The 27850-nt window shown below is 35.4% G+C and overlaps 1 protein-coding gene across 1 annotated transcript; it reads left to right on the top strand.

Annotated features, from left to right (window-relative positions):
• Window positions 1–17248: 17248 nt before the first annotated feature.
• LOC131943775 (mucin-2-like) lies at window positions 17249–27712 on the top strand. Its single transcript, XM_059304054.1, has 11 exons — window positions 17249–21776; window positions 22830–23093; window positions 23239–23457; window positions 23668–23931; window positions 24095–24358; window positions 24563–24826; window positions 25001–25264; window positions 25494–25754; window positions 26110–26367; window positions 26977–27224; window positions 27656–27712. Exons 1-11 carry the CDS (start codon window positions 17249–17251, stop codon window positions 27710–27712), a joined length of 6891 nt encoding a protein of 2296 aa, XP_059160037.1.
• The last annotated feature ends 138 nt before the right edge of the window (window positions 27713–27850 follow it).

The raw sequence follows: 27850 nt of genomic DNA on the forward strand, positions 1-27850 counted from the left end.
TCATTATATCTTACTAGCCATCGGTACCAGTTGCGTTTGAATTATAGGCCTATATATTTTAATGTCATACTTGTTTGAAAAAAATTCTTTATTAAATAGTTATTGGTCAAAACGCAATGTGCTTTACTACAAGATGAACGATATTAGTGACTAGGCAAAAAAAAATTAACTAAATACCTAAAAATCCAACACATTTATAATAACAAAGGCTACAAATACCTGGTGCCCTGTCAAAACGGCCCGGGTCAAATCGGCCGCGTCAAAACGGCCCCGTTAATTTGACCCCGTCAAATCGACCCCCGACAAAACGACCCAGTCAAAATAGCCCCGTCAAAAGGGCCCCGACTTATTGGCTCCCGTCAAATGGGCTCCCGTCATATTGACTTGCGACATATAGGCTCCCGACAAATGGGCTCCCGATATTTAGGCTCCCGACAAATGGACTCCCGACATATTAACCCCTGACAAATAGGCTCAGGACATATTGGCTCCCGACAAAGCGGATCCCGACATATTGGCTCCCGAAAAATGGGCTCACGTCATATTTGCTACCGACAAATGGGCTCCCGACATATTGGCTCCCGGCAATTGGGCTCCCGACATATTGGCTTTTGACAAAATGACTCAGGACATATTGCCTCCAGACCATTGAATGGCATGACCACTATTGGCATAAAAGTAACCATTTTGTCCTACCTCCAATACCACTATAAACTATTTTAACTGCTCGAATGAAATTGTTTTTCATGAACCAACATTAATTCACAAACAAATCGAGCCCTTAACAGATAAATTCCACAAATTTTAAAGTTTTGATAATGTTTAATTTACAACAGAAAAGATCTGGTGCTTAAAAGCGAGCATAGAAGTGTAAATGTATGATATACATGATGTTTACATGATAACGACATTTTGTTTTGATAACCTACAAGCATACTGCAGTTAGGAAGGTACAGCGTGGACCCTTCTCTCCACACACTGAGTTGGAACAGCCTATAACCGACTCAATTATGGAAGTCATAGATAGATGACCCTTAAATTAAAACATACTATATTTTATAATAGATAAACTAATATGAAAATAAGGCCTGCCGAACAAGAGATGCATACGTTGTATTACATAAGAGTGTTGGATAAGCTAACTCTAAAGAATATTGATGAAGGGCTCTCACTGGCAGGTGTCATATTCAATGAGACCGCTTTGCCGGGAGACTTAGTCTCTAAAGAAACGGTATTGTCAGTGGTCCTTTTTTATGGAGCCAAATTGACAGGAGCCTTTTTGTCGTGGGCCAAAATGACGCTAGCCTATTTGTCGGGAGTCGTAATGACGGGGACCGTTTTGTGGAGAAACTAAATGGTGGGATTCTATTTGTCGGGAGTCGTAATGACGGGGGCCGTTTTGTGGAAAAAACTAAATGACGGGAGCCTATATGTCGGGAGCCAAAATGACGGGAGCATATTTGTCAGGAGCCTTATTGACTGGAGCCCTTTTGTCGGGAGCCTATATAACGGGAGCCTATTTGTCGGTAGCCTATATGACTGGGTCCATATGTCGCTGGCCCTTTTGACGGGGTCAGTTTGACGGGGCCGATTTGTCGGGGCCAATGTGTCGGGGTCGTTTTGACGGAGCCGTTTTGTCATTGGCCGTTTTGACGCCGCACGCAAATACATATTTTAAAAAATCCACTTATTTGTCAAAATAACACCATATTAAATGTACTCACTGATTAAGAGACTTAAATGATTATGTTAAAAACCCGGCTGTTCAAGGTAGTTATGTTATTTTTTTTTAAAGAAATTTGCACGACTTTTTGCCGAGAAAACTGTATAGACATTTCATAGTAGACGTTTTGAAAAGTAGATCTATAGATTTTGATATACACCAGTCCTGGGAATTAAGACAAGCAACCCTAAAAATAAGTAATAGCATGATCATGAGTTTTAATGCCCGCTGGTATTGAACTTGATTACATACAACGCAATACATGTTATGTGTTCTGATTGTTTTACAGAAACTTTCAGGGCGAAGATGACTTGTAAAAATATAATTTGCTGGCTGTCTTGTGTGTTGATTGCGTCTAATGTACTGGAAATAGGTAAAAAAATATAACATACTGTTTAACAAATCTCAAACATTATATTTTAGCCATACATAAAAATAATATTAATTAATTCATATGCATGCATGTTTTTATAACGCTTCATCGAATTTTTTTTTCTTTATAATTTGTCCTTCACGGTTTCATTTATTCTTTTTATCTTTTTATAACTAAAATATCACAACCATTATATAATGTTTTGTTGGTGGGCCGTTTAGTTTGAGATCAACAAATAGGAAAATGCAGTAAGAATTAAAAGTAGTAGAGTTGTTGTCACTTAATTGTACGATTTATATACACAAATAATGCATTTTAAAAATGCAAAATTAAAACAATATCAATTTAATTTTAAGATTCCGGGGTACTTGGACCCAGAGGCGTAGAGAGGGTGGGGGGTGGCGAAAAATTGCTTAATTTTCACCAAAAAATGCTTTTTTGCCTGCCCAATAATGATTGTAAGTACAAAATTTGTAATTTATAGAGATATATAGATATATACTTTGTCTCTTGGGGGTTGGGGTGACACCACGAAGTGCCTCACCGGGTGACACCCTACCTAGCGACGCCACTGCTTAGACCATTGTTTTTTTTATTTTTATTTTACAGCTACATTTGAATACTTTTTGGGATTGTTAAAAAGTAATTAATCATGTCATTATTTGACCTTTCATGTTGCGCGACCTACGCGCATATCTTCATACCGTCTAGACACTTTGTTTAGAAAAACGTGAACCACATAAGCCAGCTAACGCCAGTTGTACACCCCTACCATACAAATGCTATTGTTAACACTACAGCGCATGTTTTTCTTAAGAGTTCCGTCCCTTGTTTGAGGTGACAGTGACAGATAACTCCTGGTCATCCCTTCCAGCAATTACCCTTCGATGTTTATAGTTATTATTCAGTTATCAACAAGTATATTTGCTTAGTAACTTATTTTTGCCAGTTTGATAAATTGAAGAAAAAAAATTATCGGCATATTTTGCAATGATTTATTAGTGTTCATCTTTCAACCTTACAAACGCACACACACACACACACACACACACATATATATATATATATATATATATATATATATATATATATATATATATATATATATATATATATATATACATACATACATATATATATATATATATATATATATATATATATATATATATATATATATATATATATATATATATATATATATATATATATATATATATATACATACACATATATATATATATATAGGCCTATATATATATATATATATATAATACATTGCAAAGAGCTAACACAACTTAGTAACTAAGTTGATGCTGTGTTATTTTAAAAATTAGAATAAAATAAAGTTGGAAGGGAAAGTGGAGGGGGAGGAGATTGTTTTTCTGCGTATTGAAGAGTCGTCGTGGTCGGGTCGGTAGAGCGCTTGGTTGCTAATGTAAAAAGAAGTGGACAGCAATCCATCTCAGAGAAGAAAAAAAACAACTCCAAAATCAAACAAATGCTGCCGTAGTTTGTTCTTGGATAGACAAAGTTTACGGATAGAAGTTGATCGAGACAGAAAAGCAGGCTGAAATATCGGAGTCAGCGGGAAGTAAGGCGAAATACAAGCAGATGTGTAATTATGTTGGGGGGGGGGGAATTCCCATTTTAACTTTATAACAAAGAACGAAGAAGTGGATGTAAGAGGTTTCACTTTTCGCATTTCTATTTAAGATATAAGGGTTAATCCAATTATTTTTAGCGCAATTTCCATACTGTCAATTGCAATTATTAATTCGTTATTTCTGGATGGATTGATGGATGGATGGATGTGTGTTCGCAGCTTTAAGTCGTATCTCCTCCTCAACGAAGCAATATCGAAGACTAGTTCCAAAAGCAAATTTGTTAAGCAAGTTCAGAGGATGATTGTGGGCCAAAAAAATTCCCGGAATTCCTTCCTGGATTTCCCGGAAAAGCCAAAAAATCTCGAAAACCATATCTCGGTAACCAGACCACTTAGCGACTCGAAACATTTACCAATCGATTCCTGCCATAATTTACAACAATATTGCCGAAGAAGTTTTCAAAAATATCCTTTCGTTCGGTCACAAAAAATTAATTAAGGAAATTGCGCTTAAATTGTAACTAGACTTTTTATTAACTTGTTTTATATTAGACTCTCTCAAGGTGACCGCTAGAGAAGACTGTGACCCCCAATGTAACTATGTACCGGTCAGTAACACCACGCGGCAGTGCAACTGTAGGAGTGTTTGTCAGGGAGAGAACTGCACTAAGGATGAGAATGAGTGCGAACTGAATCCATGTGGGGAAAACGCCTACTGCGTGAATACTGTAGGAAGCTACCGATGCGATTGCAGTGAAGCGTTTGTCAAAGAAACCAACACATCGTGCGTTTATGGAGGTAAGTGTTTTTTTTTTATTCTTAAACATTATTTTATGATAAAATTGTATTGCCTTTTTGAAATGAAATTATTTAATAATGCATCTAATAAAATATTCTGTATTGTATTTGAGAAAGTATTTAATACGATGGCTCACAATAATTGTAATGACTAAAGGTGAGTAGATAACTCACATTTTTAGATAGCCATAGGTCAGTAGATACATCCCAATTAATCGTATAGCCACAGGTAATTAGATAACTCTAAGTCACTTAAACAGCCACCTGTCAGTATAGAACTCTTAATTGTTTGATGACGAAAGTTCAGTTGTTCCCTACCATTTTTAAAAATTACAATAGGTCAGTACTTAATTTACAATCACTTAGATGACTTTTTAATTAACAATAATTCAGCGTATGTCTTCCAATCATTTAATTCAGGGGTCTCCAATCTTTTCAGTGAGAGGGCCGCATTAACAATCAAATTTCAGTTCGGGGGCCAGTTTCTTCCAGACATATCCTTGATTTTTCTTGGCAAAGTTCCTCAGCCATCACCAACAAACGTTTCTTCCGTGCACAAAAAGATCTCCATGCGCCGAATGAGAGGACATCGCGGGCCGCATCCGGCCCGCGGGCCGTAGTTTGGAGACCTTTGATTTAATTTAATTGGCATAAAATATAAACAGTATCACATGAAAGATCACAATTTCTTTAGTATGTTTTAATCTGCAAAGTGAATCATGTACCATATTATTACACACACATTTTCATAGTCTGACTCTCATCGTGGTTTTAAATTCCAACCCACCGACTTTCAGGTTGTGTGGTAACATTGATCAGCCCACATGGCAACATCTACAGTCCAGGTTTCTTCGGGTTAACTGCGAACACTACCACATGTAGCTGGACAATTATTGCCAACCAGAGTCAAGTCATTGCATTGAGGTAAGTTAACTCTTTTTTTAAAAATGTATATGTGTTATTTTTTTCCTTGCATTCACTTAAAAGTATACAAATATTACCGGTTATGTTTCGTCTAATATTTTATGCAGCCTATATATATATATATATATATATATATATATATATATATATATATATATATATATATATATATATATGTATATATATATATATATATACATTTATATATATATATGTATATATATATATATATATATATATATATATATATATATATATATATATATAAATGTATATATATATATATATATATATATATATATATATATATATATATATATATATATATATATATATATGTATATATATATATATATATACATTTATATATATATATATATATATATATATATATATATATATATATATATATATGTATATATATATATATATATATATATATATACATAGACTAAAGTAATTATTTAACTTTTTTTAAAAATGTATTTATATTACAAATGTAATCAAATTTTTGCAGTATATTCGCATGTAGTAACCATTTATGTTTTATATTAAGCCACTAGAAATAAGTCGCACTTAATGAGTGCATTTTAAGTAGCCGTCAAGTGCCTGTATTCATAAAGAATTTAAAATGAATAGAATTAAAAAAAATAATATATTTAATATTAAAAATTAACTCAGTCGTAAATAGTCGTTCTGATATTTTGTTATTTAGGCCCCGTTATTTTAGAAAGCCGGGTGCTAATTACAGCATAGAAATTTATGATGGGATTGACAGCAACTCGGCAAAATTAACAGATACCCTCAAACACTCTCCTAAGTTTTTAGTATCTGAATCAAATTACATGTACATTACGTTCAGTCAAGAACCTAAACCATTCTTCATGGCTACTTACAGCACGTATGGTAACTATTTACTTTTTTTTGTGTTTTAGTTTTTAAATGTAAGGAAACCAATTACACGTTTTTAGGTGTCATGCGGCGAAGTGGCTTAGCGGTAGAAAGCTAGATTTCTTACCCGAAAATCTCGAGTTCGAATCCGGGTTCAAATAAGTGGAGCGTACCTGAATACACCCAGCTATGATGGGTACCTAACTTACGTTAGAGAAACATAGTGCTGACCACATTATCACTTCATATGCTGAGGTCTCTGAATAAGAAAAAACTCAATTTCATCTGCCCCATGTTTCTTGGGCATGAACGGGAAATGATGATGAGGTATCATGGAATGACGAATTTATTTTAATTGCAATGTAATGATATTTTAAATTCCAAAAAAACATATATTTTTAAATAACTAAATAGAAGGTATTTTTCAGATTTTAGTTTATTATGTGTTAATCACAGTGGCGTAGGCAGGGGGTAGGGGGGGGGGTCATAATCGAAAGTTTGAGGGGAGGGGGGTGCAAATCGAAAGTTTTAGGGGGGGGGGGTGCAAATCGAAAGTTTGTCCCCGGGTCAAAATTGGAACCCTCCCCCCCCCCTCCTTGAGACGATACCTGGTTAACCATAAAATATTGTTGTAGTATGTAAAGGCAGCTGTCCAGAAATATGTAGCTGCAATGTAGACAACACGAAGCAATGTAACTACACGACCGGCAAGTGTTCTTGTAAGGACGGGTGGGCGGGGGACACGTGTAACAGCGACCTGAACAGCTGCAAGTACCACCCCAGCCTGTGTGAAGAGAACACCTCATGCAACTACACCCAGGGGAAGTTCCAGTGTCTTTGTAAATATGGATTTTTTGCTACACCCGACGGGACTTGCGAACGTGAGTTTTTTTTTTTTTTGTTTTGTTCTTTCTTTTAGAAGTTTTAGAGTATTTGCAATTGTTTCTTTCTAAAATTCTAAATTGCCTCGGTAGAATGATCAACTTTAATTGAAATTTCTTAAAATCCTAACTGAACGCGAGTTGGTAATGCTCATAGTTGCTAAACGAGATCGAACCCTGAGGCAGATGAAGCTCAATAACTTCTAGGAGAGACAGCTCCAAATTCAAACAACTGCTGCCTTGTAGTTTGTTCTTGTTTTACAAATCTTGGTATGGAAGCAAATCCAAAAATAAAAGTAGTCTGAAATCGGAGTCAACGTGGCGCATAACCAGTTGACACATATATTTAACTGTGTTGGAGGGAATCTCTTCCAACACTAAGGTTAAGAACAAAGAGGAAGAAAAAAAGCATATTGATCTACACAAAAATCCCATTATTTGTATTTTGTGATTATACCAATATGGAAATTATAATGATGTTTATTTCGCACTAACATTGTGAAACAAATTCTCATGGATGCGGGGAGGACGGAGGGTGCTTTTTGACTTTTGAGGGACTTAAATTGGACGAAAACTTAATAAAGTGCATTTTTTCTAAAAAAAATTCTATTTCGTCCGGGTGGTCCCCTCCCTTGAATAGATGCCTGAAAGAAACTCTGCGTGTAGTCTTTGTATTGAATCGTCTGATGAGTGCTGGAGCAATATGTTAGATACTAAGTACAAAGAAATGTTTACTGCTATTGTCTTGTTACTGCTTTCTGTGCCATTAGACAACAATAAGTGGATTTTAGTTTTACGTAATTCTATATTTCTTTATTATTACTATTTTTAGGTTGTAGTTTCCATTTGACTAACGATTCAGGATCGATCAACAGCCCCTTCAACCGAGAAAGCAATAACAACAATTTGTTCTGTACTTGGACAATTACAGTTGCTAAAGGCTACACAATTACGTTAAAGTAAATAAACAATTTTCCACTTTTTACGCAGCTTTAGTTAAGGGGGTAGAAAAAAAAACGTTTTTAATACTCAATAGAAAACAATTTTTTTTTCTACAACGTTTTAAAGGTACATCCGCATATGTGTTTCCATTAAAAACAATTGGTAACTATGACAACGGCGGCCATCTTGAAAAATTAACCTCTTCGTAGGATTTCCACCATTTACAAAGTGTCATATTTTAAGCCCAATAAACAATGAATTCATAATCTTCTACCATATTTGGGGTAGGGCCTACTCCGCTAAAAATTTTAAGGGCGTATCTTTAAACTGATTCATCATGAATTTTCAAATTTTGTGTCCGTTAAAAACGCTAAATTTAATGCCCCAAAATTAAATTTAGTGTTTTTAACGGATCCACAATTTAAAAATTCATAATGAATCCAATTGTTAAAATATAACCTGAAAGAAACACTAATATCGACCTATAAGATAAGCTAATACACTTGTATTTTGGGAATAGTTAATGGCTGTATGGGTGATAAAGCATTAAACTAATTAAGAAAGGCATATTTGCAGAAAAAGTGATCAGTTACATAAACACGTCTTGTTCTCAACACTCAATGCTAATAGTTGGCTAACACGTAACACTATTGCTAGACTGCTAATCCGAGAGTCTGGAGTTCGAATCCGGATTCGATTCAGGCCTTTGAAGTTGATGAACTCTACTTCATCTGCCCAATGTGTGGTTGCGAAAGGGATATGATTTTGATGAAGGGATAAATACATTGGATACAAATCATTTTTTAGATGTACTCTATTATAAAGTTATTGCAACTGGCTGTATTTATAATCAAAAGTAATCTCACTAAATATAAACATTTTTAATTTATTAATAGAACAGAAAATAGCGTATAACTTTTATATTGTAAATGTGTTAAAAGTATATTTTAAATATTTATTTATTCTTAGGTTTCTACAAATCATGTAGATGCGTGCCCATATGATACTATTGCGGTCTACGATGGGAGCTATTCAAATGATGAACGTATTGCCACTAACTGTGCAGGCCAACTCAATGGGACTGTATCACTATCATCGAGCAACAAAATTTACTTCGTACTTACCACCGATGAACTGATCAGAGAGAGAAGCTTTATGGTTAACTACACTGTGAATAGTACGGTCATAGTGTAATGTCATTTTAACTTTAGCTCGAACACTTTAAAAAATATTGCTGGGAGAGTTTAGAATTTAGCCTAACATCACGGAAAATACGTTCTGAGAAAAAGAAGTGACAAAATATATACAAATTAAACTATATTATAATGGGACATTGGGATCGGGTGTTATAGAGATGGACTTCTAAACTTGGCAGTCTCGAGTTCGATGCCCTAAGGGTGACCATGAGCTTACCTAGTTTTAATGGATACCTGGAGAATTAATGACAGCTGGGTATAAAACTGACCTTGACTATTCCGTCATATGCCAATGTAACGGAAATAGTTGAATTCTACTCCACCTGCCCTATTTTCCATCAACTCGAAAGGGATATCTATGGATGATATTAAATATTTATAAAGTAACTAACACATTTTTCTAAAGCTTACAATTTTATATATTTGCTTCCCCCCCCCCCCCCCCCCCCCCAAAAAAAAAAGTCTTTCAGATCATAACAAGTTGAATTAAATGTTTTATAAAATAAAAATCAATTTCCTAAAACAACATACAAGTTTACATGTTGCTACATCATTAAATGAACTCGTACCATCCACAGAAGAAGATGAGAACCACTGTGGACATGACAGTAGCGAGACGTGTTCATGTGTAAAAGGCAAGGGCGGGCAACTGCAATGCTGTCAACAGAGCCTGGACAAGCAAGTCAGGTTGGACGGGCTCTTTATGAAATATTTATAGACGAATTTAGCGACACCGCATATAAATACACGTCAACATGGCGGTGTGGTGAAGTTATAGAGCGTTCGACTGCTAACCCGATAGTCACGGGGATGGACACTGTTAAAAGTATATATTTGCTATATAAATTCCATTTCGTTCGGGGGGAGGGGGAGTTAAACTTTCTTTGGGGGGGGGGGGGACTCAGCCCCCCCCCCCCCCCCCCCTCCGAAACGATGCCTCGAAAAAATTCTGAAGATAACCCTGTGTCTTTTGATTGATTTTTAGAGATAAATAATTTTTTAATTTTTTAAAAATGTAATGTTTGTGCCAATTTAAACTTAATTATAACTTGTTTTACAATAATTAAAAAAAAAAGAAATTAAAAAATGACTGTTTTGTTTCAACAGGAAGTGTTTCCCCATTCCTGATTGGAATGCACGCTGCTATTGCCGTGAATATCATAGCAGCACTTGCCAGCTCTTCTTATCAAATGTAGAAGACGTAGGGACTTAAGAATAATGTATTACATTTAACTGCAGAAGCACACATTATGAAATTTATTGTACGCCTATGGGTTTAGAATTTATTTTAAATCAGATGTACATTAAATGGAGTTTAATTTTACCATTAGCTATAAAGTAGAGTATAAACAGGAATTTTTTTTTACCATTGATTTAACAATTCCGTTTGGTTGGGGTTCTTTCTTTTGTATACAGCTCTTTGTTTTGTATATTTCTGTTAGGAATTATATTTTTTTAAAATAACACATGTGAAAATTAGATAAACAAAGTTAGCCATTAGAACTTTATTCAAGCATTCAAAATAGAAAAAAACTCCTCTATAAACAGTTAAATTGTAAAAAAAAAAACATAAAATAATGTTATAGGAATTCAATCTGAATATAATTTGTTTTAAATCTAAGAACAAAGTAATTAATTATAGCAAAATATAGTAGAGGTAGGGATTATCAACAGAAAAGCCTTTTTAATACTGTTAATATTCCTGTTTTATTTATTGTATCAGTAGCTTTATATGACATAATTCCCCTTTGACAATTGAATAAAATTATTTTACTTTTTTACGGTTTTTTTAGAAATTTGAATTATAAGAACATTTTTCCTAATATATTATGTTTGAAGAATTTTTTTTTAATTATAAAGTTTGATATTAGCAGGTGTATGAATATAAGTATGTACGTGCTGAATTTTAAAAAGTTAATTAATCAAAATTCACAATCAGAACCATGTTTTTTTTATTTTTTTATGTATTGACTCTTCAATAGGATGTGGAAGTTTTTTGAAAAGCTCGATTTAAGCTGAAATATTGAATTATAAACAAAGTTAATGTAAATAAACGTATGCAAGACTTTATACACTGATGTAACTGTTTTCTACCTCAATTGTGCTGCACCAACATAAAAACAGTTCCGAGATAGTGGCTGGTACAAACGGTTATTCATCCACGTAAATAACGAAATATGTAAATTGGGGTGGGGGATGGTTGGGTGAATGAAAAGAGTCGATACGGCTGTGAATCACCTAAAATCCTAATAATCCTATCAATGATATAAATAAATAGTACATAAAAAGTGGCTCTCTAACAATAATACTTTAAACAATCTAATTGTAGAGGATGGAGGGGTGGGAGGTAGCATGAAAGACACGCGGACCCGGCTGTCTAGTTTACCTGGACAGTTACGTAAGTACAAATATCAAAAGGAAAAGGTATGCAAACGCGATATTAGCGAGGATAATAATTGGCTGACGTTCTACTGTTTAATTACCCCTATAAATGATAGCATATTAACTATATATGTTCATATATACATATATATATATATATATATATATATATATATATATATATATATATATATATATATATATATATATATATATGTATATATATATATATATGTATATATATATATATATATATATATATATATATATATATATATATATATATATATATAAATATATATATATATATATATATATATATATATATATATATATATATATATATATATATATATATATATATGTTACCGAGTCTATTTACTTGTAGTGCCAAATGTTACCGATTTCACTGCTGACAGCGCCAAATGTTACCGAGTGTATTTACTCGTGCTACCTTTGACCAGCACACAACATCGACCACAATATAGATACTCGGAAATGCAGGTTTACATTGATCTCTTTATTACATGAATAAATAGAAATGCTCCACATAACAATGCATCAATGTTCCACAAGAATACAATGAACCAACTGACCCCCACTGTCCTCACTAGTCCTCACATAACAGAATGCACGTGCCCATAGTTCCTATTCTCACATAACACACACGTCTACACCGTTCAATAACCAACTGGGTTCTCAACTGTCCTCAACTGTCTCTCTACCCGTCGCCTTCCCATCATCCCCTCGTATACGTAATAATTACCATTTGTTGCATCAGCTTGTGAACTGCGCCGCGGCTTTGCGATCGCCATCAATCCACATCGTTGCATCAGACTGTGATGCGTTCTTATCAATAGTATGAATCCATAGTCTTTAGTAACTTACCCTAGTTACATATATATATATATATATATATATATATATATATATATATATATATATATATATATATATATATATATATATATATATATATATATATGTTACGGTCCAAGCCCGAAGTCGGCCAATGCGCGGATTGGCCGGCCAATCCGCGCATTGGCCAATATCGCCTCTTATAGGTCGGTCAAAACCCGAAACTTTGCTTGATTTCGGCCTTTGGCCGGCCAATCCGCAGACTGGCCATGGTGGACCGGCCAAAGTCTGAAATAGCTCTTGATTTCGGCCTTAGGCCGGTCAGTCCGCGGATTGGCCATGGTGGACCGGCCAAAGTCTTAATTAGAAGATCATCTGGCTAGGGACGACCGGCCAAAGTCCGAATTAGAAAATCATGAGCAGATTTTGGGTTTTTTAATCATGAAATTAAGTCTTTATTGATTATTAATTAAAGAAAATGACAGAAACATTCAAATTTTTTATTGTACTATAGTCTCGATCAATCAATATTATAATTTGTTACCACAAGTTGAACTTTTATGGCATTTAGAATTACATAGGAGCTTGTTATTGTTACACTTGCAGCGATTTGTTATGCACTTGGTTGTGCCTTGGCCCCCAGTCAATGATTGTGAAGATGCGATGGTTCGTAGTGATTTTTCCTCGGTGCCAACTGACGACAATAAGAGCAGTTTTTCGTGAAGAATTGAAAACTCATTTCTAGCATACGGTTGTTTTAGAACACCATGTTCCGTTCCTAATTTGTAGAAACCCCCCTCGACGCTCATAACAACTGCAATCACGCTTCGGGGATCACCGCGACCTCTGTCAACATCTGGAACACGGATGCGTACATTGTCACCCACTTCACCGTCTTTAAATTTTGTATTTGCTGCTGACCTGTGTTCCATGATGTCTTGTTTGTTGTGACACAATCTGCAGGTAATGTTCCCTCCGTACCCTTCGTCTGCTTCATTGGGTACTCCACAAATAGCATGGACATCTTTGCCACAGGATCCACAAGAATGAGCTGCACTACAATGTTTTTCACAAACTATACAGAATCTGTTGGCCACTTTATTGTCACGCAACTGGTCTGGAAGTTCCGCCACGGCAGCAGATGTGTTAGCTGAGGATGTAGTTGCATTTATGGCAACCTCCATTTCTTGTTCAATGTTCTCAAGATCTTACTCAGTAGCTATTTTTTTGAGAGCCTCTCTTGGTAGATTTGAAGTGCTAAGTCCCACTTTTGCTTTGCATCCAAATAAGGCTTCGTATGGTGATTGTTGGATTCCTTGATGAAAAGAACGATTTTTCATAAATTGAATGAATTTGAGACTCTCAGCCCAATGAGCTGATTCATTTGTTTGCATCCATGTCATCATTATGTTTTGAACATCTTGGTTGGCACGTTCGACTGAACCTTGGCTTTGGCTATGCCTTGGTTTTCCGTGAACTAGTTTAAGTTCAGGCCACATGTTCTTTAGTTCAGAAATAACTTGAATCACAAAGAACTGCTAAACAATACGTTACTCTCAATGAAACCGCGATCACAATAATGAAAACGCGATCACAACTTAGTCTAGATAGAACATTGGCCAGGACATCCCGGCCAATGCGCGCATTGGCCGGCCAATGTACAAAATACGCTGTCAAGTTTAAGCACTTCGGACTTTGGCCAGTACGTCCCGGTCAGTGCGCGCATTGGCCGGTCAATGTACGAAATACGATCTTAGTTCTAAGTTCTTCAGGCTTTGGCCAAGAGAGCCGGCCAATCCACGCATTGGCCGGCCAATCCGGTGTTTGGCCGCACTTCGGGCTTTGACCGTAACATACATATATATATATATATATATATATATATATATATATATATATATATATATATATATATATATATATATATATATATATATATATATGTATACATATATATATATATATATATATATATAGGCCTATACATATATATATATATATATATATATATATATATATATATATATATATATATATATATATATATATATATATATATATATATATATATATAGGCCTATATATATATATATATATGTATATATATATATATCTACAGACAAATGGAGAAAGAATACAACATTCATTTTATTTATATGTACCTTCTGTTTACTCTGGCTGTAAGCGAAACAAAAGCAGGTATTTTTGTTTTCTTATTGCTTCTACACTTAACAAGTAGCGATAAAGTTTAGCAAAACCCTGAACTTCTTTTAGAAAGTAACGTAGCGAGTTCTAGTTAGCAGGTAATTATATAATAACTACTGTTTTTGTACTAAATATAATTACATACAAATATATCTCAACTCTCTCTATCTTTCCCTCTCTCTCTCTGTATATATATATATATATATATATATATATATATATATATATATATATATATATATATATATATATATATATAGTTTAAACTTACAAGGCCAATATAAGTGTCACCCACTAACTCTAACAATTGTTAATTAAATTGCAAAAAAAATCATCGCTTTTGTAGTAAATTAGAAAATTCGGTGTCATCCCCTCATCCCATGCGTAGATTGACACATAAGTTATTACGATTCTCAACAGAACCTCTCTCCTCAGGCAAATTTTGCAACGTTTAATTGATATAACCCCCCCCCCCCTCCCCCTCGCCAACCCACCCCCCCCCATACTATGATAACTTTAAACTGTGCTCAGGTAATACTAATTATGTTTATATATAGTCGGTTATTAATACAGGTCAATGTATCAGGTTTACGTCATGGTGTCACCCCCACACACACCCACAAACACCCACACACCCTTGTCCAGGCTCGACAATGTAACTATTGTTGAATCGAATTTAAAGTAAAAAATTCTAACTTTCCTGCAATTTAAGACATAAAGACACGCATGTAAAAAAAAATTCTAACTTCCCTGCAATTTAAGACATAAAGACACGCATGTAAAAAAAAATTCTAACTTCCCTGCAATTTAAGACATAAAGACACGCATGTAAAAAAAAATTCTAACTTCCCTGCAATTTAAGACATAAAGACACGCATGTAAAAAAAAATTCTAACTTCCCTGCAATTTAAGACATAAAGACACGCATGTAAAAAAAAATTCTAACTTCCCTGCAATTTAAGACATAAAGACACGCATGTAAAAAAAAATTCTAACTTCCCTGCAATTTAAGACATAAAGACACGCATGTAAAAAAAAATTCTAACTTCCCTGCAATTTAAGACATAAAGACACGCATGTAAAAAAAAATTCTAACTTCCCTGCAATTTAAGACATAAAGATACAGCGTGTAAAAAAATTTACAATGTCAGCGGGGAAAATCGCTTCACACATGTTCCCCCCTTTCAATATTATTGGTGAAACCGAACCGGTCAAGCGTAACGGAATGACAAAACGTTGTCACAAGCCTCTCAGCACGGGGTCTAGCAGCCTTGTAGACGACGTGACAAAAGCACTCAAGCGATAAGTTAGTTTTAGCACAGCGGCACAATCTCGCCACATGACATTATATGCTTCCTTGAACATGACCTTTGAACAAAAAAAAAAGTTTAAAATTCTTTTAAAAAATGACGAATCTTGACTGAGACTATATATATATATATATATATATATATATATATATATATATATATATATATATATATATATATATATATATATATATATATATATATATATATATATATATATATATATATATATATATATATATATATTATGCTGACGGTAACTTTAAAACACGATTAGCGAATATGAAGTGGAGTTGAAAATAACACAATGTAATAGTACATTATGGTAAATTAAGTGTCACGGCAGTGATTCGTGTGGTGTTAAACTTGCATATCAAGGGGGTGGCTTGCTTGGGTGAGAAAGCCAGTGATTGCTAACATACACACTCCCCAGTGTGAGGCTAATTTAACTGGGAAATACAAGCCATTCATTCCGAAATCAAGCAGGAGTGTAACCCCGTAAGATATATCCAACTCGGGTTTATCTATAGCAGCTGCGACACGGTTGGTGTACAGGTAATGTCTCACCTTATGGCCTATCAGCTGTGAGATGAGAGAACCTGTAACATGGGCAAGATAATGATTTACTCAACCTGTTGCTCGGTATTTGTGCCTTGTTTTCCGAGATACAATCAGTCTATCCGAATATTAATTCATTTATTTATTTACGTCTATCTCTACTTAAAACTTACTTTGAAAATCATTTTTCTTTACAATAATTTAACATTTTTTAAAAAGTTATTCTGATGATAATAATATACAGTCGACATAAAATGCATCACGACTTCTTGGACAATTTACTGAAGTTAACCACAATAAACCACATGGAGTATTTTATTTTTTCTAATTTTTTTTTTAAATTGCTTTTTTAGCAACAATTGCCGCATCTTCAGCTTTAACAACAGAAGTGGTCACAACAAAAGTTTCAATAAGTAGCTCTACATTTGCACTCGCAACAACTACCATGTATCAAACTAGCACGGACTCTGAAACCTCAGTGCCTTCTTTGACTATGTAAGCAACATTAAAAACTTCCACATTCAGTACGCCAGACTCATCTATGCAAATATCAGACGTTTATACATCCCAAGCAACTGAATAACTTGTACTAACAGCAGAAATGTACACATCTAGTACAACTGAATTACCTGTCTCAACACCGGAACTGTATACATCAAGCACACTTGAATCAACAATGGAAACAACAGAAGTTTACACAAACGCTCCAACTGAATCAACTGTGCCAACAACAGAAGTGTACGCATACACTGCATCTGAATCACCTGCGCCAACAACTGAAGTTCCAAAATCCACTACACCTGAATCAACTGTGCCAACAACAGAAGTTCCCACATCAACTACACCTGAATCACCTGTCCCAACAACAGAAGTTCCCACATCCGTTACACCTGAATCAACTGCGCCTACAACAGAAGTGTACACATCCAGTACACCTGAATCACCTGTGCCAACAACAGAAGTTTACACATTCACTACACCTGAATCAACTGCGCCAACAACAGAAGTGTACAGATCCAGTACACCTGAATCAACAGTGCCAACAACAGAAGTTCCAACATCCGTTACACCTGAATCACCTATGCCAACAACAGAAGCGTACACAACCAGTACACCTGAATCACCTTTGACAACAACAGAAGTTCCAACATCCGTTACACCTGAATCACCTATGCCAACAAAAGAAGCGTACACATCCAGTACACCTGAATCATCGGTGCCAACAACAGAAGCGTACAGATCCAGTACACCTGAATCAACTGTGCCAACAACAGAAGTATCCAAATCCAGTACACCTGACTCACGTATCTCAACAAAAGAAGTTCCTACATCCAGTACACCTGAATCAACTGCGCCAACATCTGGAGTTGCCACATCAACTACACCTGAATCAACCGTGCCAAAAACAGAAGTATCCAAATCCACTTCACCTGAATCAACTGCGCCAACAACAGAAGTGTACAGATCCAGTACACCTGAATCAACTGTGCCAACAACAGAAGTTCCAACATCCGTTACACCTGAATCATCTATGCCAACAACAGAAGCGTACACATCCAGTACACCTGAATCACCTGTGCCAACAACAGAAGCGTACACATCCAGTACACCTGAATCACCTATAACAACAACAGAAGCGTACACATCCAGTACACCTGAATCACCTGTCCTAACAACAGAAGCGTACACATCCAGTACACCTGAATCACCTGTGACAACAACAGAAGTTCCAACATCCGTTACACCTGAATCACCTATGCCAACAACAGAAGCGTACACATCCAGAACACCTGAATCACCTGTGCCAACAACAGAAGCGTACACATCCAGTACACCTGAATCACCTGTGACAACAACAGAAGTTCCAACATCCGTTACACCTGAATCACCTATGCCAACAACAGAAGCGTACAAATCCAGTACACCTGAATCACCTGTGCCAACAACAGAAGCGTACACATCCAGTACACCTGAATCACCTGTGACAACAACAGAAGTTCCAACATCCGTTACACCTGAATCACCTATGCCAACAACAGAAGCGTACACATCCAGAACACCTGAATCACCTGTGCCAACAACAGAAGCGTACACATCAAGTACACCTGAATCAACTGTGTCAACAACAGAAGTTTACACACTCAATACACCTGAATCAACTGTGCCAACAACAGAAGTATCCAAATCAAGTTCACCTGAATCAACTGCCCCAACAGATGTGTACACATCCACTACACCTGAATCAACTGTGCCAACCACAGACGTTCCCACATCCAGTACATCTGAATACACTATGCCAGCAACAGAAGTGTACACATACACTACACCTGAATCAACTGTGCCAACCACAGAAGTTCCCACATCCAGTACACCTGAATCCACTGTGCCAGCAAAAGAAGTGTACACATCCACTACAACTGACTCAATTTCGCCAACAACAAACATTCCCACATCCAGTACACCTGAATCAACTGCGCCAACAACAGAAGTGTACACATCCAGTACACCTGAATCAACTGCGCCAACAACAGAAGTGTACACATACTTTACACCTGAATCAACTGTGCCAATAACAAAAGTTCCCACATCTAGTACACCTGAATCAACTGAGTCAACAACAAAAGTGCCCACATCTAGTACATCTGAATCAACTGTGTCAACAACAAAATTTCCCACATCTAGTACATCTGAATCAACTGTGTCAACAACAAAAGTTCCCACATCTAGTACGTCTGAATCAACTGTGTCAACAACAAAAGTTCCCACATCTAGTACATCTGAATCAACTGTATCAACAACAAAAGTTCCCACATCTAGTACGTCTGAATCAACTGTGTCAACTACAAAAGTTCCCACATCTAGTACATCTGAATCAACTGTGTCAACAACAAAAGTTCCCACATCTAGTACATTTGAATCAACTGTGTCAACAACAAAATTTCCCACATCTAGTACACCTGAATCAACTGTGCCAACAACAGAAGTATCCAAATCCAGTACACCTGACTCACGTATCTCAACAAAAGAAGTTCCTACATCCAGTACACCTGAATCAACTGCGCCAACATCTGGAGTTGCCACATCAACTACACCTGAATCAACCGTGCCAAAAACAGAAGTATCCAAATCCACTTCACCTGAATCAACTGCGCCAACAACAGAAGTGTACAGATCCAGTACACCTGAATCAACTGTGCCAACAACAGAAGTTCCAACATCCGTTACACCTGAATCATCTATGCCAACAACAGAAGCGTACACATCCAGTACACCTGAATCACCTGTGCCAACAACAGAAGCGTACACATCCAGTACACCTGAATCACCTATAACAACAACAGAAGCGTACACATCCAGTACACCTGAATCACCTGTCCCAACAACAGAAGCGTACACATCCAGTACACCTGAATCACCTGTGACAACAACAGAAGTTCCAACATCCGTTACACCTGAATCACCTATGCCAACAACAGAAGCGTACACATCCAGAACACCTGAATCACCTGTGCCAACAACAGAAGCGTACACATCCAGTACACCTGAATCACCTGTGACAACAACAGAAGTTCCAACATCCGTTACACCTGAATCACCTATGCCAACAACAGAAGCGTACAAATCCAGTACACCTGAATCACCTGTGCCAACAACAGAAGCGTACACATCCAGTACACCTGAATCACCTGTGACAACAACAGAAGTTCCAACATCCGTTACACCTGAATCACCTATGCCAACAACAGAAGCGTACACATCCAGAACACCTGAATCACCTGTGCCAACAACAGAAGCGTACACATCAAGTACACCTGAATCAACTGTGTCAACAACAGAAGTTTACACACTCAATACACCTGAATCAACTGTGCCAACAACAGAAGTATCCAAATCAAGTTCACCTGAATCAACTGCCCCAACAGATGTGTACACATCCACTACACCTGAATCAACTGTGCCAACCACAGACGTTCCCACATCCAGTACATCTGAATACACTATGCCAGCAACAGAAGTGTACACATACACTACACCTGAATCAACTGTGCCAACCACAGAAGTTCCCACATCCAGTACACCTGAATCCACTGTGCCAGCAAAAGAAGTGTACACATCCACTACAACTGACTCAATTTCGCCAACAACAAACATTCCCACATCCAGTACACCTGAATCAACTGCGCCAACAACAGAAGTGTACACATCCAGTACACCTGAATCAACTGCGCCAACAACAGAAGTGTACACATACTTTACACCTGAATCAACTGTGCCAATAACAAAAGTTCCCACATCTAGTACACCTGAATCAACTGAGTCAACAACAAAAGTGCCCACATCTAGTACATCTGAATCAACTGTGTCAACAACAAAATTTCCCACATCTAGTACATCTGAATCAACTGTGTCAACAACAAAAGTTCCCACATCTAGTACGTCTGAATCAACTGTGTCAACAACAAAAGTTCCCACATCTAGTACATCTGAATCAACTGTATCAACAACAAAAGTTCCCACATCTAGTACGTCTGAATCAACTGTGTCAACTACAAAAGTTCCCACATCTAGTACATCTGAATCAACTGTGTCAACAACAAAAGTTCCCACATCTAGTACATTTGAATCAACTGTGTCAACAACAAAATTTCCCACATCTAGTACATCTGAATCAACTGTGTCAACAACAAAAGTTCCCACATCTAGTACGTCTGAATCAACTGTGTCAACAACAAAAGTTCCCACATCTAGTACATCTGAATCAACTGTGTCAACAACAAAAGTTCCCACATCTCGTACACCTGAATCAACTGCGCCAACAACAGAAGTGTACACATACTTTACACCTGAGTCAACTGTGCCAATAACAAAAGTTCCCACATCTAGTACACCTGAATCAACTGTGTCAACAACAAAAGTTCTCACATCTAGTACATCTGAAGCAACTGTGCCAACAACAAAAGTTCCCACATCTAGTACACCTGAATCAAATGTGCCAACAACAAAAGTTCCCACATCCAGTACACCTGAATCAACTGTGCCAACAACAAAAGTTCACACATCTCAAACTACAGAGTTGACTAGGCCAACACTTTCAGAAGAGCCAACAACTATTTCTACACAATTTTCAAGTAATTTGGCTTTTTCCATTAGTTTAAATTTTAATACAAAATTTTATTGAAAACTATACTAGCATATCTGATTTTGTTTACTAACTCACGACAACAGGCTCATCTAAGTTATTTTTTTCTACAATTTTTTTTTATCTCTTGTTTTTTGTAAGCTCTAATATTTTCTAAACCATCATTTAATATAATTTACTTCAATTTACTTCATAATATTTCTTTATAGATGTCACAAAATGAAGACGACGCTTAGGATATACTTTTTAAAAATATCCCGTAGGAATGTTTATTCCATTACGTATTTTAACAAAGAAATTCTGAAGATTAAATGTATAGTACGTTTAATAAATAAAATATACAGTGGCTTAGGAAGGAGGAGAGGCTATGGGGGTTACAGTCTCCCCCCCCCCCCCCACCCTCCATTGACACCTCTTTAAAAAAAAAGTTGTCTTACTATCACTGTCAATTATTTAAACATATTTCTCTATTAGAATGTATGTATAATTGTATATGTACGTTTGCAACAGTTATCTTAAAACTGACGCTATGTTCACACTGATTTGGTTAATCCCCCCTCCCTTCCCACCTCTCCACCAGAACGAGACAGGCCGTAATTGTGCAGAGCGACATTAATATCACATCCAGGTGTACTCTGGGTAAGATATTAGACCCAAGTGACCGAACAGTGGTGTATGAAGTTGACCTCTGGATAGGCCTACGCCTGTAATTCCAAATTTTGGTATTTCGAGTTTGAATGTTCTTACTTTAATAGGTTCAGGAAATAAGGAGCGCAACACTGGTCGTTGAGCCGCTCATCGATGGTGTCGGTATAGAATTAGGCTTTGGATTTTTTCTCACTCGATTCTGTTGTTGAGACTCAAATTATAGTTACAAACTGTACATACTATCTAACGGAATAAAACCATTTCGATTATTCTCAATTAACAAAATTGTAGCGAGGCTCAAAGACTATTGAGAAAAAAAGCATGGGTGAAATTCTCCACTTTGAGACATTTTTTACTGCGATTCATCATGCTTTTTACATATGTTTTGTTCCAGCCTGTAATGCTACTCACTATGGTCTAAACTGTGCCAACACCTGCAGCTGTAACCTAAACAACACAGTTGATTGCAATGACACCACAGGAGAATGTTTGTGTGCAGCTGGTTGGAATGGCACCACTTGTGATGAAGATGTCAATGAGTGCCTTAATGCCAGCTACTGTCCTGGTTACATGGAAGTTTGCTTTAATTTGGTGGGGTCAGCAGAATGTAGGTGTGAGATTGGATATCAGAGATCAGGACTGAATCACAAGTGCCAAGGTAATTTATGAATAATTTAGCAGTAAATATTTAGCTTAGATTTTTAAGTCATTTGTTTGCTTACAATACTAAAATTTATTATTTTACTAGAGATATTTTTGCTGATCTTTTTTTAAAATGTACTATGTTCTTTATTTTCTAAAAGCTTGCAACAGCACATACTATGGCTATGAATGCTCAAACCCCTGTACATGCATCATGGCAAACACAGAAAATTGTAATGATACAACTGGTAGCTGCACTTGTCATCATGGTTGGAAAGGCAATAACTGTGAAACTGATATTGATGAATGTAAAAATGATACTTTTTGTTCAGACACCAATTCTAGCTGCTTTAATATGAATGGATCTGCAGAATGTAGATGTAACATTGGATTTGAAATTGTTTCAACTAATGAAAGCTGTCTATGTATAGTTTACAGCAATAGGATTATTTTTTTAAAATCAATATCTTCTAGTCCTGTTTATATCCAAAAAACAAACAAACATTACATATTCACTCTATATGGGGCCAATTTAAAAAGAAATATTTTAAGTTGGTTGTTATGTTTTCTAAAATACTCCTATTTTTCAGCCTGTAATGCTACCCACTATGGTCTGAACTGTGCCAACACCTGCAGCTGTAACCTAAACAACACAGTTGATTGCAATGACACCACAGGAGAATGTTTGTGTGCAGCTGGTTGGAATGGCACCATTTGTGATGAAGATATCAATGAGTGCCTTAATGCTAACTACTGTCTAGGCTACATGGAAGTTTGCTTTAATTTGGTGGGGTCAGCAGAATGTAGGTGTGAGATTGGTTTTCAAAGATCACTTACTGACCTGCAGTGCCAAGGTATGGCAGAAGATGTTTTGTTCTTTATTAAAGGAAATGCTGAAATATTTGATACAAATAATTTATTTTTAGAAATTTGCAGAATAAAAAATATGTCAAAATTTAAGTTATAAAGATTTTTAATTTTAAAATATTTTACTACTGTATTCCCATTTTCTTACAGCTTGTAATAACACCTTCTTTGGCTACGAATGTTCAAATCCTTGCTCATGTGTTATGGAGAATACAGTAGATTGCCTAGACAATACAGGAGAATGCTCTTGTCTCTTTGGGTGGAATGGCACGAACTGTGAAACTGATATTGATGAGTGTGAACAGACTGACTTTTGTTCTGACATCCATGCTAGCTGCTTTAATTTAAATGGATCTGCAGAATGTAGGTGTAATATTGGATATGAGAATTCTACCACTGATGAAAGCTGCCAAGGTAATTGATTTTTATGAAATTCCATGCATAAAAACATACTCATTTATGAGATAAAAATTTGTTGTATAATTTCTGCCGTCTTGAAATGAGTGCTTATATTTTAAAACTCACACACTTTTAAAACCATAAATTGGTTTATGAAATGAATGCTTTTTTCTTTTCAACTAAAACTAGTCATCCTTTTTTACATGTGTTTTATTTCAGCCTGTAATGCTACTCACTATGGTCTGAACTGTGCCAACACATGCAGCTGTAATCTCAACAACACAGAAGATTGCAATGACACCACTGGAGAATGCACATGTGCTAGTGGCTGGAATGGCACTGTTTGTGATGAAGATGTGGATGAATGTCTGAATATCATCTATTGTTTTGAAGCGAATGAGATATGTTTTAATTCAAATGGATCTGCTGAATGTCTATGTGACATTGGGTTTCAAAGATCCTTATTTAACTACAGTTGTGAAGGTAATGCTTTATAGTTATTTTGACTTTGTTTTAGTTGTTTTGCAAAAATTTATATATAATATATTACCAGATGACTATATGGTTATTTCATTGAAATAGAAGTTGTTAGGTTAAACATTTATTCTTTTTAACATGCAGTTTTGTAAAAAGATAATTTAAAAATTACTCTAATAGCATGCAATGAAACAAATCATGGATGGAACTGTGCTGAGCCTTGTGACTGCTTCATGGTAAACACAGAAGACTGTGACAACATAAATGGAGTTTGTTTTTGTGTTGAAGGGTGGAATGGCACTTTTTGCAATGATGACATAGATGAGTGTGTCAATGCTAACTACTGTGTAGGTTTACATGAAATTTGTCACAATCTAAATGGTTCAGCTGAATGCCTCTGCGATGTTGGTTTTGAAAGATGGTCATCAAATAACACATGCACAGGTAATACTACAAAGTATTTAGAACTGTATTCTGCAATACATGAATAACTGTTAAGGTAAAATTACAAAGGTAACATCACAAAGTATATAGAATTTTTCATTCTACTAAAATAATAAATGTTAAAGGTAAAATTATGAAGTCTTCTGAATTTTTCACTGTACAACTGCACTTCAATTTCAATAATTTTATTAAAAACACTATTCAATTGTCTTTGTTTTCTTACTTTTAGTTTGCAACGGAACAGCATATGGTTATAACTGCTCACATGCATGTAGCTGTGTAGTAGAACATGTACTGAACTGTAATGGAAGCACTGGAGAATGTGTTTGTAAATCTGGATGGAATGGTACAGACTGTGAACTGGATATTGATGACTGTAAAATTCCTAACTACTGTACCCAATTTCATGAGAGTTGTTTTAATTTGAATGGTTCAGCTGAATGTAGATGTGATGTTGGATATTACAGATTTTCAGACAGCTCTTGTAGAGGTAACTTTTAAAAAAAAATTAATCTGTTGTTTTATATTTGATTTTTTATACTTTATTATATTTCCGCAAATTTTAAATCTTTTTAAATATTTTGAAAGCATTTTATAAATAATTAAAATAAAAATTGGAAATTCAAGCACATAAATCAGATTTTCTAAGAATTCTTTGAGTTCACTCATGGTACTCTTAGCCTACTTTACGTGTAGTAAATTTTAAAAAATCAGGTTGAAGGGCATTTTTACAATTCACTGATTCAATGGCGAAATGCAATTATACTGCCGTATAGGATATAATTTGAAACAGTATAAAAATGTGTATCAATATAATTTTAAACATTCAATATATTTTCTTACAGAGTGTGATGCAGCACATTATGGATTCAACTGTAACCTATTGTGTAACTGCAATATGGACAACACTTTTGTTTGTAATAAAACCTCAGGATACTGCAGCTGTAAAACTGGCTGGAATGGCACTCTTTGTGATGTAGATATTGATGAGTGCTTAAATACTAGTTTGTGTGTGGACTTACATGAACAGTGCTACAATTATGCTGGATCATTTGAATGTGGATGTGAAGCTGGCTATCATAAAGTTAATGGAACTTGCAAAGGTTGTGAATACTTATATTGAAATATTTTTGTTACTGGTATTATTTTAGTAGGACTTACTTTCACCATCACCACCCACATGCAATAATGCAAGTTTTTTCATATTCACATAACTCTTTTGTTATAGATGCGTAAGTAAGATAATTAATAAGAAGTTCAGACTTGCACCTATAGTAATCAAAATATGCAAGGTGACATAAATAAAGGATAAAAAATGCAAAGCAAAAAGTTAATTTAATAACATTTCTGAGTTACCCAGGATAAATGTGTTTTAGTAAGACAATTATTTAGAACCTTGGACTGCCTACAAAAGAAATTAAAATATGTATAGTAACATAAATAAACGATAAGAAATGCAAAGAAAAAGTTAATTTAATAACATTTCTCAGTTACAAATTATAGATAATTAATTAGAAGCAGACTAGCTGCAAAATTAATCAAAATATCTCTAGTGACTTATATCAACAGATGCAAAGGAAAAAGTTAATTTAATAACGTTTCTAAGTTATAAATAATAAATATGTTTTTATTTCCAAAATAACTTACTTAAATAAACATTAGTTGAAAAATTGTTATACTTATCATTGCTTTAATTTACCGTTTTACAACAGAATGTAATGCAACAAGCTATGGCCCAAACTGCAAAAACAAATGTACTTGTGTTTTCAACAACACAGCTGATTGTAATGATACATCTGGAGCTTGTTTATGTAAAGGTGGCTGGAATGGTACAAACTGTGAATTAGATATAAATGAATGTCTAAATAAAAGCTACTGTCATGGTATACATGAAGAATGTAACAACTTGCCTGGCTCAGCTGAATGTCGATGTGTACTAGGATTTGAGAACAAAACAGGGGTTTGTCATGGTAAATCCTTTTTTTATGTGAATGGTAGTGAGGGAAACATTGAAATTTTAAATTGTTCTTAACATTTCAGTTAATGAAACTTTTATAGATGAAGCTGATCTAAATTTACCGGCTTTTAAACATATATTCACTTTTTTATTCATAACAAGAATAAATGCTTAAACATTGTTATTTAAGAATTACAAGTCTACTTTAAGTACAACCACAAAATTTAAAAAATTTTAAACAAAGATCTACGTTCATAAATTTTATATCTTTCGCTAAGTAGACCTTGATACTAATAAGAATAATGTATTAATATTTATGCAAATCTAGGTATCAGTATTTCATTTTTTATATTTTTTTTTACTATCTAACTTTAACATTCATAAGTTATGTGTCTCTTAAATTCAGTTAATTTTTTTTAAAATTGTTTTTTCAGCATGCAACTCGACATTCTATGGCTTCTACTGTGGGAACAGGTGTTCTTGTGTCATGAACAACACAGTAGACTGCAATGACACAACAGGGTCATGTCTGTGTGCATCAGGATGGACTGGGACAAAATGTGATACAGATCAGGGGCGTAGCGAGGGGGGGGCGGGGGGTGCGGACCGCACCGGGTGACACCATTTAG

This window comes from Physella acuta, unplaced genomic scaffold (genome assembly GCF_028476545.2).
Source record: "Physella acuta isolate Inbredline_101_S28 unplaced genomic scaffold, ASM2847654v3 ptg000039l, whole genome shotgun sequence".
Taxonomy (NCBI): Eukaryota; Metazoa; Mollusca; class Gastropoda; family Physidae; genus Physella; species Physella acuta.